The sequence below is a fragment of the Rhipicephalus microplus genome, chromosome 4 (genome assembly GCF_043290135.1).
Source record: "Rhipicephalus microplus isolate Deutch F79 chromosome 4, USDA_Rmic, whole genome shotgun sequence".
Classification (NCBI taxonomy): Eukaryota; Metazoa; Arthropoda; class Arachnida; order Ixodida; family Ixodidae; genus Rhipicephalus; species Rhipicephalus microplus.
In genome coordinates, this window is record NC_134703.1 from 710,042 (window position 1) to 729,964 (window position 19,923).

The 19,923-nt window shown below is 42.2% G+C and overlaps 1 protein-coding gene across 1 annotated transcript in view; it reads right to left on the minus strand.

Moving 5' to 3' along the window:
- Positions 1-6,468: 6,468 nt before the first annotated feature.
- LOC119172592 (ATP-binding cassette subfamily G member 4) overlaps positions 6,469-19,923 on the minus strand; it is a 29,576-nt gene continuing 16,121 nt past the window's right edge. The window contains exons 9-15 of the mRNA XM_075892092.1: positions 14,948-15,062; positions 13,223-13,464; positions 12,115-12,192; positions 11,315-11,483; positions 9,018-9,118; positions 8,249-8,404; positions 6,469-6,981 (exon numbers count right to left, since the gene is read on the minus strand). Of these exons, the coding sequence (XP_075748207.1) occupies positions 6,628-6,981; positions 8,249-8,404; positions 9,018-9,118; positions 11,315-11,483; positions 12,115-12,192; positions 13,223-13,464; positions 14,948-15,062 (1,215 nt within the window). The 3' untranslated portion in view covers positions 6,469-6,627. The remainder of the gene's footprint in view (positions 6,982-8,248; positions 8,405-9,017; positions 9,119-11,314; positions 11,484-12,114; positions 12,193-13,222; positions 13,465-14,947; positions 15,063-19,923) is intronic.

Here is a 19,923-nt window from a genome sequence, read left to right on the forward strand (position 1 = left end):
ACTTGGGCTGGTTTTTGAATATTCGAAGTTATTCATGATAAGATGCGTAATTTTACTTCGGTACCTTAAAGAAACGGGAAAATAAGACAGGGGTCACCAGCAGAGTGATTTTACAAAAAGCTGACAGGGGTTCAAATGCGTACCGTGGTTATTTTTTTAGTTGACCCAGGAAGTCACAATTCTGATGTCAGTGAGGATTTTTGTCATCCATGTGGCGTTGTCGCATTGAATTGAGAGTATGGATTTGATTTTTTATTTCAGCTATCCACAATGAAATTTTACAGTATGTGATCTCATCATACAGAGCTGAGGAAGCAGTGGCATTAGATGCAGCGGTAATGTGCTTTCATGAAACAAAGCCAAAGTCGTTTCGTGTTGGTCGAAAGTGTCTCAAATCGAAAGACAAAATCTGATTTCTTTGTCTCGAGATAGGGTTACGCCAACAACGAGAGTTTTTAATTAATCATGACCAGTGCTTTAGCGCTTTTCTTGCGATCTGTGTCTCCTTCTGCCTCCAATTTTCGAAGCTGTGTTTTTGAAGGGAGGGCAAAGTAAGCATCATATATTTGACATAACAGGAAGGGGTGTGCATGCCTATAACCCATAGTAATTTTACTCTAGGCCTATAGTCGTCCGCGCATTCAGTACAGGTCAGGCTTCAGAATTCTGCATCGAAGTTGTTACTTTCTTTTACACACACCAGAATTAAGATCTTCTCTTTATTACGGTCTATTTTTGAGTAGAAAAAGCGTGGCAGCTGTGAATCAGACATGAAAGCTGCTTACATTGACCTCAAGTGCTTGCCTCTGTTCAGAGCCCCAATTTTTGCCAACTTGCATTTATATGCGCTTGTTTGTCCTTTCCTTCAATTTACTTAGAATAAACAAAAATAAGCAAGAACGTCCCTTCTTTCTTCGGCAAGTTTTACCGGATCCGGACCCTGCGCTCCTATTTATTTTATGCGAAGTTGCACTCGTTTCGTACAATGGGTGAACGTAGGTTTAAGTACGGCACAGCCGCTTCTTCAACCTACTCTTATTTAGAACAAAACATTGGCAAAAAAAAAACGAAAAATGAGAACTGGCAGCCGTGCCTAAATCTCTAACAAGGGTATCCCCATTTCAGTTCCAATTTCGAAATCGTCGTCTGACTGCACCTGTGCACATGTGGCCTTGCCATTCCCTCGTGGAGAGAGACAGAAAAAACAAGAAAGGCACGATAAAGCACGTGAAGGAAACGGATGAATAAAAACAAATCGAGTTTCTCCACTGGTATACGCTCTAATATTATTCATGCATTCTTCTTACCGTATATCTCTAGCAATCCTAGCACGCATGATGTAGGCAATGCAAACGCAATCGCATGGGCGCCATCTGAATTGAGGCAACGTTGCCAACATGACAGCAGGTAATGGCTGTCATTCTGTATGCAGATTACGCGATAAAATTTTCAGACTAGGAAACACAAGCTACCAGCTCCATGTCGTGTTTCTAATTTGAAAGTAAAGTTTCATTTTTTACCTCAAAGAAAAGTGGGCTTTAGCCTCCCACAATTCTTCGGAGCAAAAAAAAAAGGAAACACCACAACCATGAGTTAGGTTATTTTTCTATATTCATTAGAAAAAAACACTGTTAGCTAGTTTCAATAACGCACAATTTCTCGCGTATACGCGCGCACGCTTACAAACTCATCAGCGCACTCAATGATACACGTGGATATTAGTGCTCAAAAGAATGCATGTTGTCACGCGCACTAGTGAACAAACGCATATGACTGCAGTACTAGCTTCGTACGAACACTAATTCATACAGGTCGAACAAGAAACGAATTCCTGCTGTTCGCGGCTATTGCACTCTTCTCATCAGGCCTCATTATTTTACAGAGATACCTTTGTTTTCCTACGAATTTGTTATGTGATCGCATGCTCGAGCTGACTGCTATTTCTACTTCTACACTTCTCATCCACAGAGCTATGAATGACCACCGATAGAGAAATCATATTTTTTTGCACTCCGGGCTCCATTATTGCCATTGCAGTCTGTACGTTTGAGTATTCCATTTCGCTAGGGTCAAACCTCGAAGCAAACCGGCTTTGTTTTGTTCGTTCGAGCACCAACCTGCGTTCTATTCTAATTGCATAGAAAGATATGGCATAATAAATAGACCAGCCCGCACGAAGAAAGTTTGAATGATCCTTATGGTAGTGCGATGAGAAATACGCGCAACGTAGCCTACCATAAAGGGCCCATCAGCGACTGCAGTATACGGTTGCAATGCCGTATGGTTTCAATTTAGCCGTCGGCTCCTTCTCAGTCAACAACCATATATATAACTTCTGTCACAAGGCTCTGTCAAGAGTAGTTAGAATAATATCAGATATTTAATATATTTAAACCGAAGGAAAGAAAAAGATTTCAGAGAGCAGCTATTAGGAAGCCATTAGTGCGTTGAGAAGTCTCGTTTTATTTCATTTTTATTCTTTGAAAACCCCCTGAAAGAATAATGCATACGGGTGAAGCATACATGAAAAGATAAAAGCCATATTTTAATACAGTACCAAGCTATGTGCTATGCTGGTGAAAAATGTGGAAGAACAGGTTATGGCTGTGATGTCGTTGGAAAGGCCGTTCTAGTCTGTTGCTGCACAAAAAAGAATGAAGACGAGGAAGTGATAGTGTGGGCAAGTGGGCTCGCAACACGTTGTAGGAGACCGGTGCGACAGTAGGCGCGTTTCGGCGGGAGATTGAATGGCGGCTCGTTGAGTGAGCTGTAAGACAACGTGTGGAAAAGACAAAGGCGAGCATGATGACGACGAGATGCGACGGTGACTGCAACGGCGCGGCTGTTGCCGTCACCGTTTGTGGCATAACCGATAATTATAAAAAATACAATAGAAATCAGCAAGGAACACCCAGGACTGAAACTTTAATCTGGACCCTCTACCTGACAGTGAAGTATTCTACCACTCAGAAACGATGGTTTTTGCAGCTCATTTTCAAAAAAAAAAAACACTATAATGGCGTCATATTGGGCGCCCCGCCATGGTGGTCTAGTGGCTAAGGTACTCGGCTGCTGACCCGCAGGTCACGGGATTGAATCCCAGCTGAAGCGGCTGCATTTCCGATAGAGGTGGGAATACTGTAGGTCCATGTGCTCAGATTTGGGTGGACGTTAAAAAACCCCAGGTGGTTGAAATTTCCGGAGCCCTTCACTACAGCGTCTCTCATAATTATATGGTGGTTTTGGGACAATAAACCCCCCCACATCAATCATAATCATCATCATCATGATCATCATCATCATCATGTCGGGCAAGGAATCGCAATAACTCACGTGATATAGCATGGCAGAAGATTAAAGTATTGGCCAGTCATCACACAGCGCTGATTGCGCCACGAGTGAGTGGTTGAATGCTTCCTTCTGCTTCAAAGTTTTCAGCTATATTTCTCAATCTTCTTCAGCTACATGCAGAATCAATGAAGTGCACACAATGCCTTACAAATGTTAGTGGGTAGGTCGCTTATCCGCCAAAATACATGAATAGTGCCACTGTAGGTTCGGTTCTACATCAGAAAAAAGAGCGTTCCACACTCTCCACCATGGCTGCTTGGCAACGGTGCTGACCAGTACACCGAAATTTATGTGCACTGCGACGAGCTCAACAATCACCGCGTTGGGTGTTTCTGTATATCGGGAACTGACACGTTCCACCTCACAGGTGCCACTTCATTTTGAAGACAATGAGGCGGATTGGGGGATGACAGCCACTGTACCTCATTTGGCACAGAATTGGACATGCTATACGAAGGTTCCAAGTTCGGTACCTGCCAGCGGCAACATATCTGTTCGTTTGCTGTACTTTCTTTGTATCATAATGACGAGTTATTATGTCTATACTTTCCTTGAAGAGTTCGTATTGATAGTTTTGAGCAGTCAGTTCTATAAGAAATGGTTTTGCGCTTACATATCATGATAGGTAATAAAGCATGAAAACATAAACTTGGAATTAATAAAATCCGTGACTCAGTCTACCTACGAAGCCTTTTCAAATAATGCAGATAGCGAGACGTACATAAAAGCCGTTAGTCAACACAGCCGCGTTGGCAGGACAACCGGAAAGAAAAAAAAAGTAGTAGTGAGCGTGAAGGTAGCCTACCGTGACGTTTTACACACCAGACGAACTTTTGCAGCGAGAGCTGATTTACACGTGCAACTTCCAAAAGTTCGCGCGTGGCTTGCCCAGCATTCGCTTCACGCAAAAAACACGCCTATTTAGGTCTGTGCTCGTTATTTGCATTACAGGACGCTGTTTACTTATTATGCATCGTTAGTGAATCTCCCTATAATTTGCATACTCAATCAGCGTCCTTAAATATGCAACAAACCCATCTCTCTTTGCACGAACTGCTGCATAGGAGCAAAATCTCTGCGCCCGGAAACAATAGGGCTTCCTTGTTCATACAATACGCGTCCCAACAAATGCGTTATGTCTGAAGAATATAAATATCAGAGTTGCCACAGAAATGATGCGCTCGTGAGAAGTTACACAATATAATATGATTTACGTGCCAAAACCACGATATGCTTGAAGAACGCCGTCATGCAGGGCTTGGTGATTTTGACTAGCTGGGGTTCTTTAACGAGCTCTGATATCAGGCAAGTGCGAGCTTGAACTACCTTTGTGGTGTAAGATTACCTTTGGCAGAAAATAAATTCAACGGCTCACATGAGAATGGTGCCTAAAAAACGGCTATGCATCAACGACTGACAATAATTTCACTTTCAGCTTAGGTCTGATGCAGAAGTCAAATTAGGTTTCAGTGATCTATATGACTGACTATACAGAAATACTAAAGCTTAACATCAGTGACGTCTTGTAAACGTGGCGGAAATGCCTGTCTTTTGGCGTGTATCCGTCTGTTTTCAGCTGCAGGGAACATTGTGAAGTCCCATTTCTCATAACAACCATCACGAAAAATTGGCGCGTAATTTTCTTTGCTTGTATGAATAAATGAACAAATTAAGGCACGAATTAATGAATGAAGGAAGGAAGGAAAGAATTATTAATAAATAATTAAATAATAATAATAAATTTTGCGCAAAAATCACAGCATATTCATGGCGTGGATCATTATGAGTGGGCGAAGCTCCGGAGGTACATCGATAAACCAAGAGTTCTCCATAAATCTTGCTCAGTCAATCATCATGTAAACACTGCAAGCATGCGCTGGAGCCGTTTTCCGAGCCCTCTACTCCACCGCTTTCTCTTCGTTGCACATGCTCGAAGCACACAGACTGCCGGCGAAAGAGGAAGCGCGCCAAGAGTGAGCGCATTTTAACGAAAAGGCCAACGCAGTCTCCTACCACACGATATATTACGCATCAGAATGGAGCGAGCAACGTAGAATAATCTAGTGAGCAATCCGAGTACTAGTGGTGCGAGCGCCACATTGCCATCTAGCCAGCGCTATGAGTGGTAGCAGTGCCTACTACAACGCGGGACTTGCTTACGCCTTCAGGATCTTCGCCCCTAAATGTCCGGCAGCTTCCATCAGGCAAGGTGGGGGAAGAGGAAGTTGACCTCTGTCCCATTTCACCCTCCATCGATGACGATGCCGGTGCCTCAAAGGACGGCTCGGAGTCTTTGGACCCGGGTGGCACCTTAGGCTTGCCGGGTGGCCCTAAGCTGGTCGGTCAGCTCGCCGCTGGAGGGCGCCGCCCCCCGTGGCAGTGAAGCTCACTCAACCGTTCCGCAGCAGTGACCGCAGCCGCGGCAGCTGCCGGCCTCCGACCTCGCGTAATGGCAGCAGCAACAATTCGCCTCGGAGGTCACCTTTGCTCAACATGCGTCGTGAATGTATTTCTTGTACTATTCTGTATGTGAAGAATACAACGTCAGGTGCGTCCTACTGCTTGACAGGTGACCCGGCTATATCGTCTCAAAATTTCTTGACGGGTAATGGCTGACGTCACAGACAATATTTGTTGAAGCCGATTATAAAAATATACACAGAATCTGCTTACTACGCCCTAGTAGATATGCGCTTACTTCCGTTAATAAGTTTGTAGGCTAAGCATGGAAGAACCATGGCCGTTCGTTAAAATTTATTGAGTGGCCGTGCAAGCATTGTAGTAATGAAGTGTCGCAATTGCCTTGACTCCGTTTCTATAGCAGACTTCATTCGCACGTAATAGCTTGCTACATACGCGCCGCCGGATGATGTGTAAGTCATCAAAACGTAAATGGACACGTCAGAAAGCTCTCAGAGGGAACAACTGTGAGTGTACTTTTGCAAAGTTTTCTTTTTTGGCACTTGAGAGGGAAAGGTAAAAAGGCGCTGAACAAACACCACTTTAAAACCTCCGGATATATATCTCGAATCTGCGTGTTTACATATTTTAAATAATCTGAAATGTTTATAGCACAGAGAAATTGCACGTCTAGTATACAGTGCAATGAACAGTAAGAAAAAAAGAGACAGGCCTTTATTCTACCACTTCTTTTACATATCGTAAATGACAGATAGGTAGATTGTGAGCACACGGTCAACAAACATGACCACAACGACGAGCTCAACGGCCGCCACGTTGGGCGTTTCTATAAATTCAGCCCCGACTCGTTTCGCTTCACAGACGCCACTTGATTCTGAAGATGAGCAACTGGCAGGCAACCATCCAGACGGCTAGTATAGCGATGAACAACGTTACCAGGTCGACGTAGAACTCGCTTTCGTTGACGGAGTACGCGGCAAGAACGTCGGTTGCCATGGCGTACGGGCAGGTGTTGTTAGCCTCTGTTGGACAGGTGAGGTTGCCACGCTTCCAGCCGTACAGGGCAGTCATGGTGCCGCTGAACGCGTAGCGAAGGTACGACGTGAACGGCAGCCACGCCACGTGGGTGGCCAGCTGCTTGCTGGTGAAGAAGTAGCCGCCGAATGTGACCGAGTAGACGAACACTGTGACGGCCACCATGCAGCCCAACTAAAGGAGGTAATAAAAAAGCACCAACGAGTGAATGACACGTGTATTAACTGTAACCAAAGGGTACAATGTAGCAAGCAGCGTACAAAACTGGGCGAGTTTGTTTAGCTTTATGGTATCAAATGCAGTGCATAAAGACGACACACAAAAAAGGGAGGACACAGAAAAACGTGCTTCAACAAACGCTACAGCGCTTGTCCCATGTCCTCCCTATTTTGTGTGTTTTCTTTATGGACTGCATTTTACACCATAAATGTAGCAAGATAATGTAAACGAAAAATGAATTGTCGCATTTTAATGAAAACGTAGGTTTAGGTGCTAAACCGAACGTGGAAGAAAAGTTAGCCTTGATGCATGTAAGAGCCAGAGCCATATCCGTATTTTTAACCGTTGTGTGCTTCACTAAAGTACTCCTACTGCTTCAATTAATGAGGGAATGGCTGTTTTGACAACTTGTTTTGTGAAACAGGGTAAGCGTATCTGTCTCATGTGCTTTTCTGTGGCTTCATTTTTTTACAGTTGTGAAAAAAGAAACTACATCAGACCCACTAGTAAGCATATAGTGAACCTCCCTATGGCTACCAAAACGCTAGCACTTGAAAACGGTACTCTAGATGAACTTTTATTCAATTTCTATGGCATACATGAAGTTATATTTTTCATTGGGGAGTAGCCGTTTGACTAAATTAAAAATTTTAGAATATTAGAAAAATATCCTTCATATTACTTCCGACCAACCATTTGCTGGTTACAAAAACTGCTTCCGCGCAGAAATTTTGTTAATTCAGTTCCTAGATAAGCTCGAACAACAATGTGAGCTTTACCAATAATTTAATACACAGCTAATGGTCACAAATGGAGTTGTTATAAATTCAAGTGTTTTTTTTTTTTGCTGAATTGTCGTCATAGTTGTGCGCAGCGCTATCTGAATGTTATACGTTTCTAACAAAGATAATGTATGTGTAGTGCGCTTAAGCCGCTGACTCACTGTCTTAAAGGAGCCGTATATGCCTAATGACAGTCAAATAGATTATATCTTCAAAGCTGCAACTATCTGAAGAAAAAAAGATTCTATGGTCTCAATGATTAAAACTTTATACTTAGCTTTACATAGACAGATTCACGTGTAAAAATTGTACGTGTGGCTGGTCTGCTAAAATTTCACTTCATTTAGTGAACGTTGGTGTTCGTACTCCTACACCCTAAATAATTAGATCAGGAAGCCACCCTAACAGACTCTGTCTCTATGAAGCATAGATGATCTTGCCTCGTAGTCAAAGATGGTTCCGATAAGTGTGCCTATGGCTTCTCCCAGCACAGACACTTGGAGACCAAAACAGAGGAAGTAGAAGATGCGGCTCTCTTCTTTTGGTTGATGTGTCAGGTAGTAGTCAAAGATTCCTGATGACACCGAAAACATGAGCTGCGTTCGAATGAAGGCGGGCGATTAGCACAGGAAGAAGGGGATGCTTTTTAACGTACGCAATCGTAGAACATTCAGCATGACGAAAAGGTAAAATCACCCTGGGTCTAGATTTAGGTCCACGTTAAAAATTCTAGGTGATTGTCGTTTCCAGAGAAGTCATAAACTAATTTCTGTAGTTTCATTTACCAAACTACGATATTATTTTGAAGCAGGCCACAGTGAAATAATACCGAAATTTTACTGTCTGGTGTTCTCTAACGTGCACTTTAACATGTTAAGATCTTTTTTTGTGGTAAGTAGTCCCACCAAAACAGAAATAAAGCAATTTTTTGTGTTTGTTGCAAGCACATTACTTGTTTTCAATACAAAATTAAAATGTGTCGATTCTAGTGCTACGCATTGAAGAAAAACTCTGTAAATGTCCGAACCCCCTATCGTCATCAAATCATATATGTATCGCAGGGTGCATCTTTTAGCGCTTCGGCTGAATTCCTAACACGAAAATTAACAAGAAAAAAGTAGAGAGCATTTCAAGTTGATTACTGGCTGCCTGCAAAGGCGTATTGACGAATCACAAAAAAGATAAGTATTAACAAACAAAGGAACGTACCTCATACAAGAAGTCACACGTGATTCGTGCCAGGAAGTAGACCTGCTTTCCGTAGAGAGAGTAGCGCTGCTCGTGGACCGCATGCTGGATAAGCAGAGGCGCTGAATGAAGAAAAAAAAAGCGCTTTGTCACTCGGGCCACCCATCGCTACACGCACCTTGTGCGTGCAGTGAAACTACACCATGATCATGCTGTACCCTCCTAATTCACCGATGCTTATAATATCACTGCGTGTCACACGATTTTAATATACGGACACCTACAATTGAACCCCCACTTCATAGAAGCGTCGCAGTTTGGGCTAGTTGGTGTGCCATGACGATAGTTGTAGCGCGAAAACAGAACGACTCTCGTCGATCTGTTCTCGCGCTATAACTATCGTCCTACTTCATAGCTGTGAGTTATTGATATTATAGAGAGAAAGAGAAGAGGCAGCGCTTGCCCTCTTTTCTTCCTTACATATTCATAATATAGATTGTTCGGTGAGTCGGTAATTCATGGTGGATTAAAATAGCACGAAAAAAAGTGGAACAAGGCAAGTAAAGTTATGGAACAAGCACTCCATAACAACTACACTTTTGTAGGAAAAGACGAATATGTAATGGAAGCGAAAAACACATGTTCACGTGGCAACTAAAACAACAGCGCTATTTTTACTTATCACTACATATGGTCAATCGAGCACTCACTCACTAACTCACTCACTCAATGGCTTGTTCTTCCCCACTCCCGTCTCGACTGACTATTGGGAGGAGAAAAATTCGCAGATCCTACGTACCTTGGAAATTGATGTTATGCGAAGCGAGCATTATAAAGGTGAATGTGTTACATTTTTTTATTGAGTGAGACTTTATGCAGTGGCGCTAAATATATGTACTCTGTCGTCCTTTATGAAAGGGAACACGCGAACGCATGGCCTGCGCTCTGCGGTGGCTGCCTGCAGCGCCATCAACCGAAAAGTGAACAAAGCACGTTCGCTTTTGGCGTCGTTTATGGCCAAGCAAGATAACTAGTCAAGACCAGTAGACAAGCGCTGCTAGATTACGTTCCCTCGAGCGATATAAGACGATTACTGCAGCTTGCGCCATGGTCGCGCACAACGTTTGATACGTTGGCAGTGGACTACGCACTGAAGTGCAATTTAGCAGTGCTTGTCTACCGGCCATTACTCGTTAATATTATTTTTTTTTGCAACAGATGACGTTGAAAGCGAGCGTGCTTTCTTCACTTGTCGGTTGATGGTGCTGTGGGCAGCCGCCGCAGAGCGCAGGCCACGTGTTCACGTGATCCGTTTCATGAAGGACGGCAGTATACAAATCCACGCACACACGTACGTTAAACAGGCGCATATGTTTTATATCAGCAGTTGTTTACAGTTGTGCAACGATACCAACAGCTTCGTGGATATTAGCAACACCAAAAGCGGTAAGCTGATACGAACCTCTGGTATTTGCGCTGGGGTGCTCGAGGACGGTATTTTTCAACATTGCTACACAAATTAACTTCAGCAAATGACACAATTTACGTTAACGCAACATGACGACTCTAACATAGGATTACATATGTAATGTTTTCAAATCAAATAGCGAGTACTGCAATCACAATTGACGTTACACGAACATCATGGTCTATTTCAAAACAATGCCTAATGCCTGGCGTGGCTCTGTAGTAGAATAGTTCATTGCCAATCAGAATGCTAGGGTTTGATTCCTGCTGGGGCACTGACATTTATTGTTTGAATTTGTCCAGTCAACGCTGCCTATGGCAATTTTTTTAAAGCTCAAGTGTTAAAGTTACCTGTGCGCGTTTCCGCCGTTCCTGGGCAGATATAAAATGCTTATTGCCTGTGGCACATAGCCAGTGGCACATACCCACCTCCGGATATGTGCCACTGTTTTTTGGAATGTGTTTGATGACGCACGCGACGAGATGGTGACATTATTCGTATCATGATCAGCGCGTCATATCCGTCAAACCTTATTACCCTCCCATGCTAATTTTGGTGCACCCCAAGTCAAGGGCGTGATTATGATAGCACCCAAACGTAGGCGGCTTGATAGATAGATAGATAGATAGATAGATAGATAGATAGATAGATAGATAGATAGATAGATAGATAGATAGATAGATAGATAGATAGATAGATAGATAGATAGATAGATAGATAGATAGATAGATAGATAGATAGATAGATAGATAGATAGATAGATAGATAGATAGATAAACAGGCTCGACTCCGAAAGTGCAGTGTGCAAAGAGATGCTTCGCACTCAAAAGCGTTAGTGGGGCGTACTTACTTTTTAGTGTGGAGCTCAAGAGCGAGAATGCAGACATGCCTGACATGTAGAGGAAGACGAAAGCGACGTTCATGTTGGTGAAGTTGTGCTCGACACCCACCGAGTTGAACACGTTCGCGAAGATGACGATGAACGAGATATTGATGAACTGTCTGTATGACATGTACACCTGCACACCAAACATAAAAAGTGTGAAAATTCGCCGTGTAAAATCGGAGGAATATAAAGGAAAGACAGCTAGTGGGGTCCACGTTTCTTCGGTTACCACAACTGATGTCAAGCTCATTGTGCCAACTGGAAGCAAATGAATCTGACTTCGGCGAATGTGAATATTTGAAGGAAACCATAAACGTTCCCACAAAAGATGTTTTCCTTGATGAACACAACTGGTCTAGACGAAAACTTGTCCCTACATTAAGGCTGCATTTCTGGGATGTTCATACGATGGTCCTAAGTTCATCATAATGTTTGCTCTAAATGCTATACGAACATGCACTATGTGATGTGAGTGCACGTTAAAAAACACCAGATAGTAGAAATATCAGGAGCAATCCACTATGGAGTCTCTAATTATCATACTTCCCAGACGTAAAACCCCAGATTTTATTAATAATACTGTATTTTACCACTTTTTAAAAGTCAATTATTATATTTTTGTTGAATTAACATTAATTCTCATCTAACCAGGCATCACCTAAACAGCTCAAGTGCGTTTACCTAATGATATAGGAAAGAAAAAGGGAAATTAAGACAAGCAGGGAGCTCATTATGAGGAAAACAAAAGATGATGGCACACTTACTGAACTGCGGAAAGTGTAGAAGATGAACCTGTTGAAAAGAAGAGAGAAGAGGTCCTTGTTGTCAACGGTTTCTCGACTCTGAAAAGAAAAATAAAAGCATAAGTAAATAATATGATTAGAGTTCCCAATGGCCGCGTAAAAGATACTAATTATTCGGGGAAAATATTTTTATTTTTTAGGCTGGTGTGATTTCTTCACAATGCTTAAGTGTGTGCTACCTTTGCGAAACAAATAACACTACGGGAAACATTGATTTTAATTAACAAGCTAAGAAAACACCGTCATTTTAGATTTCTTAGGCTTGTTATTGCACATAAACACTGAAGCTCTTCTATGCGACAGTGTTCTTACGAACAAAATTTTTGCGTTATTGCCTAAAATATTGCACGTGACAAATATTGTATATAAGATAATCTAACTACAGTTTCTTGTGATCAAATAAATGGTTTACAAAAATGAGGATTATGTTTTATCTACAAGTTAAGAAGGATGTTTTCTACGAAAAAAAATAAAGAACTTAAGAAACACCTGGTTTGAGCCAGCGTTGTTGCGTCTTTGCGAGAGCTATTCACAGAAATTATGGTGTCACAGCTAGAGCCTTGCGATCAGCTATGTTTGAAAACTTTAACGTTTATAGTTGACACTGAATCACACGTTGCCCTATTTCTACGTCTGATGAGGTGAAAACTAAAATCATCCTGATTTTCTTCTCATTCATTAGCATGGACATTTCTCCCACCACCGCTAAACGTCTCTGCACCTAACTTGCTTTTTTTACCCTCTGGGATAGAGTGTATTGTAAGCTTCCTGTATACCACGTGGTTTCGCGCTGCCACCGTGGTCCACCTACCTCTGGCCATGTCAAGTTATAACGTTATCATGACGTCACATTGGTGCCAGAAATTTCGGGAATATGTGGCATTTTAGTGTGACGTCATCGCTCAGTAGCTAAGGTCACGTTATTTTTTTGTGAGACCTTGCAAGGCATTAAGACACCTTTTGAAACTCTTGCGGGCCCTTGCGATGCCTTCTCAACTTACTGAAACACAAACGCCATCACATCCACCTGAAAGAGCTTCGCCTAAAAATACGCGAAAAGAAGCCCGACCTCGAATATGTTGCCTAGGCTGTTGCGTCGCCGATCGGGTGCCTTGCCGCCTTCTTCGTTGGCATCTACGCTCTCTCCCGCCTTGGAACCTTTTCGTTCCACTGTCACACTCTGTAGCTGGCCACTCTCTGGGATGCCATTCGCTGAACAAGGCCCGGACTGCTTCATCTCCTTCGCCTTTATCGTCTCCGTCTCGGCAAGTGCGCGCAGTCCCCCGTACATCTTAGCGGCCACCTGAAGCACTAATTTCAAAGGAGAAGAGCACGCTTTATGGCGCTCGTTCATATCAGCGACTTTTGAAGTTATGTTTTACCGAAGTGGTCGGAAATATTCTAGCGCATTGATGTCGTGAAGCGACCGGTTGGAAGTAGACTTATAAGGTCTTTTTTTTTCCAAAATCTAGCGCTGAGTGGTCACTGCTTCATTTCGCAGTTGCGCGATTAAAAATTTTCGCAGCAAGCCGAAAACAGTCACTTTTCTAACACACATGACCATGCAAGACGGTTTCTGGCTTGACACTTTAGGACTTGGGTGTGCTAATACTTAAACATTCACCTCACTCGTACCAATTTGGAAATAGCAGGCGTGCGCAATCCCCTAAAAAGAAAAGGGAATACAAATGAAAGGAATGAACGACAACCAGACGAGATCTCTAGCACATGAAGTTAAGGCTTCAAATAGAGGAATCACCAAATAACAAAGCGGGAACATTGTTTGCATTCATGGCCTGTTCGTGCAACGACCTATGTATGATCTGTCACCGTGGTGACAAGCTCATTATACTGTGCCAGTTCGAATTTCCTATTTTATTTGATCTCAATGACCAGCTCTCCGGGTCAACCAATCACAAGTTCCGGTTGGTCAAAATTGATTCAGTGCCGTCTATTATTCGTTTAGTATGTTGCTGTTACAAAATCTGACAATGCGGCTGAAATAACATGTCCGCAGAAGGACCTGGAGACTAATAATATAGAAAAACACGTATCGTCTATGTTTAAATTTTCCTTTGCCTAAATTTTGTGTTTTTGTATTATAATTTCCGTCCAACATTTCCCAGACGTGAGCATGCGTAAACCCCATCGAAATAGTGCCTGCAACGGCGAAGGGTTCTAGTGTTTGTTGCCGTTCAGTAGGTCGCACCTGAAAGCTGTAGCCTTGAAGCCTTCGCTGGCCCAAGTAGTATATACTACAATATTTTCATGGTCGTTATACGGCACTATTAGAAGGCTAGAGGAGTTGCGCAAGATTGCTTTAAGCTGAATTAGAAGAATACGAGTGTCTAGTACAAAATTTTATGTACTCGAAAAGAAAACCTTGGTTATGTTGCGAGGGGCATCAGGTGGCGTGAAACAGATGGCAGAGCACCGCTATGAAATAATGCCTGAAATATTTTGAAGGCTCCGATGTATGGAGAAACAGAAAATGAAATTAACCATGGTAACTATTCACAAACGACACTACCTTCTCATTGACATGCCCGAAGTTTATGCAGAGCTAAAGAATACTTGGCATTCAAACGGATATTCGCTGCTACTTAAAGACCTTGTTTTCTGTCAGTTTCAAATTAATAGTGGTAAGCTATGATGCGTGTCTCTGTGGCATTTTCTAAATAGCAACGTCACACTGGCTTTGCATTAGTGCCCATGTAACTTCATGGCTTCTACAAACCTAAACATGTGCGGGAGAAATTAGTGTTGTCAATTGGCACCTGTACTTTGTACTCACAATATTCAGTGATGGACACCTCCAGCGGGCAGATGAACCCGTGCGCACCCAGATGATTCCGCATGTCAGCCGGCAAGCCGCTGTAGATGAGCCTGCCTTCGGCCAGAACGTACACCTATGGTGAAACATTGGAAAAGGCAAAGCCTTAACTGCTCTAGCGGTGGTGACTACAATTGCGAATGCCCTTTGTTTATGCTAGTTCTGTCAAACTGGGACCAAAAAAGAGCCTATACAGATTCCTTGTTAGAATAATTGAGCTTCTGCGTAGTAAATATGTCCCTACTTAACCTGAGCGTTGCCGCGTAAGACCGCAAGCGATAACATTGGTGCAGCCACTATAACAATGTTGGATGGGTCGCTCAACGTGCCGCGTTCCGGAAGCAACGTCAAATGTATTACTTTTCTTTACTCGACATGAATGCAACCAAGTACGACATGAAAGCAACCAAGTAGTTCATCAAAAAATTAGAGAGAGTGCAAACCTCGGCCTTCAGGTTTATATACACCACAAACTCGCTTTTTTTTTCAGTGTCCGTTCTTCGCGACAGGGCCAAATCGGGGAAAAAAACGAGCTTATTGCACGACTGTATCTGGCTTGAAGTTTTTATATCAGCTGTACCATGGTCACTACAAAATTCCCCGTGAAAGCTACTTAACTGAGCCCCCTATGTGGTCTGGTCGTACAAACCACGACAAAAGAGTCAAGCAGCCGTTAAGTAGTCTTAAAAGTATATCGGTATTCACTTTTTCCACATGCAATATTACAATGGAATAAGTTACCCAAAAAAGTAGTAAACGCTATACAACTGAATAATTTGTTTCGTTTTTCAAGAACCTTTCGTTTGACATATAAAGTTGTATTTTATGCTGAACAGCTTTGTGGCAGTTGATTCCGGCGTTCACTTTTTATGCATAGTGTTTATCTCATGTGTTGAATTATTGTACCTGCATGTTTTATCACTTATAATATGGTGTGTTTGTTGTTGTGAAGCATATTTTTTTCTTTATTAATTGTTTGCTTGTTGATTGTGGTTTATGAATTAAGTTATGAATATCTGTATGTCTTATTAAAGGTATCGTTTTTTAATGATATTCTCATTCCTGCTTGGGTCCGAGTAGAGCTTGCAGTATTTGTAAATAAATAAAAATAAAAAAATGATTGTGCATACATTTGGCACCTGTCATAAAAAGTGCCATTTCGCTTATTTATCTAGAAATGAAGTATGACTGGCTGCGCATCAGCGAAGTAGTAGTTGCCAGGCATGCTGATCACAATTAATTACTAAAGCTAACAAAAACCAACACATTACTTAATTCGCTTTCTTAGAATGTAGTATTGAGTGTCTTGAAATATTATTAGAAAGTGCAACACCATCCCGGCTGCGGCGGCTGCATTTCGGATGGAGGCGGAAATGGTGTAGGTCCGGGTGCTCAGATTTGGGTGCACGTTAAAGAACCCCAGGTGGTCGAAATTTCCGCAGCCCTCCACTATGGCGTCTCTCATAATCATATGGTGGTTTTGGGACGTTAAACCCCCCCATATCAATCAGAAAGTGCACCATCATTCATGCCTGCGGGGTTCAATACCAGTGAGTCGCCACAGTGTTATCGAGAATATTGAGAGTTTTTACACGTTTGTTTATTATACGTTTGTTTATTGCTATCGCGAATTTTGTCGCGATAGCAACTTCTACGATTCACTCTCGAAGAAAGGTTTAAACAAACTTGAAGTAATACTCATTTCTAGGTATAGTAGCTCGCACGGGTTATCCTAATTAGGAGACACGTGTCCGACTTACAGGCCGACAAAATTATCATATTGGAAATAAGTACAAAAATTACACAAGTTGTTTTTCAGCCTTGTCTTGTCCTAACTCTCTCTATCAGTAAGTAAAGAGCGTGATTGTAGTCAGTACAACAAACTCCAGACGATGAATGCATCGGGCACAGGGGTGCTTCGCGTTTGTCTGTTTTCACCCCACATGTTTTTTCCGTAAGAATACAAAGCGAATGAATATTTAAATTGCTGGCTGCCAAATATAGCAAAATTAGGGCGGAAAGCTTTCGTGTTTTTTTTCCGAAAAATATCTTCTATGATCTCAATAAACTTCTTTCACTAATAAGAGTTCTGTTTCATTAACGTGAATTGGTTGTGTTTTATACATGACGCAAGGAAAAGAAAGAGAAGCGTAACTGTGCGTGAAGTTTATGACCTAGCTTGTTTCGCTGTTGCAAGAAAGTTCTGATAAATTTTCCTGCCTTCACTTTTTGCACACAACTATAAGCCAGCCAAACCGTTCTGTCAAGAGCAATTATAAAAACACGTGAACTGTTCTAACCATCAATTTGCGATGCAGATTGTCTGGCTAAATGGAATGCAGAGTCAATGTATATGCAAATTTACGATGATGCAGACATCTCTTACAGAAGAGGCGGTGTTTGTTGAAAGCCATGCGAAAACTTGGCGGGCAGACGCAGACAAGGTTGGTGGAAGCCGTGATAAAAAATTACGCATGGTTAGCTGTCTCACGTGCAGTGAATTGCACCAGACTACGCCGACGAGTGCTCTTGAAGTTGATGTACATTGAATGAGTGCGAACATTGGGCTCTGTTTTCCAAAACGTGCTACACAGTCTGGCAATATGCGGCACTATAAAAAATGACACGGCTTTTTGAACCGACTCCGCACTCACCAGTGAAAACTTGCGCCGGCAAACCATTCAACAATTCTGGAAGCGAACTACTTTTCTCCTTGAAGAACGCAGGTGCGATCGACAACCAGGAAGTTATCGTGATCAACCAGCGCCTATCCAACTCTCTTTGCCCTAACTCTCAAAAACAGTCTGCCGCGTTTTCATAATTTAATAACAATATTATTTAGGTACGGTCTCTGACTTCGCAAAACTCTTGCCAAACTGTGTGCGTGAGCCATCATTCGCAAATAAGGCAATCGTGTAACGTACAAGTGCTTGGCAACTATTACGCAACTTTTGCGCAACTGTATTCTCAGAAATATCTCATTTTCTCTGAGCTCGCCCTCTAAAGTAATCATATGTCAAGCAGCAATGAGCTGCCGTGAATAAACTAACAGCCACAAATAACGAGCGGTCTCCGTGAAGTACTCTAGAAACACGCAGAAAGTCCATAACGCATAGTAGTTTTAGAGGCCGCCTTGAAGCTCTACCAGAGTGTTCTGCGAAGCTGACTCTTTCCCCACAAGTCTTTTGACATCTGCTTAGTAGTAAAGCTAGTAGGTAATATCTGTTAGACTGACATACCGCACTACAACCGAGAACGTAGGCAGCACAACAAAGAACGAGAAAGTAATCGCATATATGTAATTGCGAAGCGTGATACTTGAGAAGCGATACTAGTGCAGAGTAGTTCATTGCAGAAAGGTAAAACTATCGCTTTTGACTTTAGTCAAGTCTTAAATGTAATTCACCTCTATACTGCACCTCGAGGTTCACTGGTTACCTCGATGTAATGCTTAAAAAGAGACGGTTCGTCTGAAGCACGCACTCTTAACTAAGAATCTTTATAAAATGGTTTCAGCTACAGCTGATGGTTACAAAGGATGGCGATGAACGATACCTTCTAGAAGAATTAAAGTCGAACTTCCAATAATGCATGTTTTGTCGGCAAGAATTGTATAAAGCGGAACGTGTTCTTATGGGCCCTCCCTCAGTGTAAGTATAAGATACATGGTTTTACATTACTTTTCACAGCGCAAAAAGCTTTCTCATGTGTCCGCTTCAAGTAGAAGTTTTATTGGAATTGGGATAGTCAAGTTCTTGCGTTTTAAGTAGGGCCTAGCGTGGAACATCGTAACGCGTGTGGAACCTTCTTTCAAAATTCGCTGGTATTCTGTGCACCACCACTCTCTTAAACTTCGCAGATTTTTGATTAGGTATGGAGAGATAAACAAAAATGGCCTATAAAATCAAGATTTTTTTAAATAAGACTGTTTTTGACATCAGCGACCACATCACCTAATATGCAAAATTCCAATAAAACGAATCTCATGCCTGAAAGCGTGCTTTGCCTGTAATGTTACCACGTCTTACGGCATAGATATTTACATTACGAAAGAGCGCAATTGTATGCGAATAGTAAAATTATGGGCAACTAGGACATTATTCAAAAATCGCGATATCAATTATTCTAAATTACTTAAATTATCGATCATATTTATTACTAAGAATTATTACAAACAAGTGGAGCATATTGATGACACTAGATCTTGGCCTAAACCATGGCGAAAAACATGTCAAATGGGTGAAAAGATATCACAACAGAATTAATTTGCTCATTGCTATTGGGACAGTCAAGGTCTTACCTTGTAAGCAGAACCTAGTGTGGAATATCGCAACGTGCGTGGAACCTTCTTTCGCAATGGGCTGGTATTCTGTGCACCACCACTCTCTAACCTTTTGCAGATTCTCAATATTATTGGTAAGATAAACTTAATTTGACATTAAAAGTAAGATACTGTTTTTCTAACAAGACTCTTTTTGACATCAGCGAACACATCACATACCATGCAAAAGTTCAGTATAATGAATCTTGTGCCTGTAGAGCGTGCTTTGTCTGTAGAGCAGACGTGCCTTGCGGCAAAGCTTTTAAAGACGGTAGTCTTTCTTGGGGCATTTTGATACCAAAAATTTTGGTCCGTTTGTCCGTCCGTCCGTCCATCCGTCCGTCCGTATGTCTGTCTGTCTGTCTGTCTGTCTGTCTGTCTGTCTGTCTGTCTGTCTGTCTGTCTGTCTGTCTGTCTGTCTGTCTGTCTGTCTGTACATTTGTTTATTTGTCCGCCGTAACAATGCCTCAAACGGCAACAACCGATACGCCAAACGGCCAACCCCATCCGCAGCGCCCATCAATATTGCTCAAGTTTCAGTGTTCATACTTGTGCGATTGTCAAATAACAACAATTATTGCGCATATTTGAGGAACCATAACAACATGTCATTACT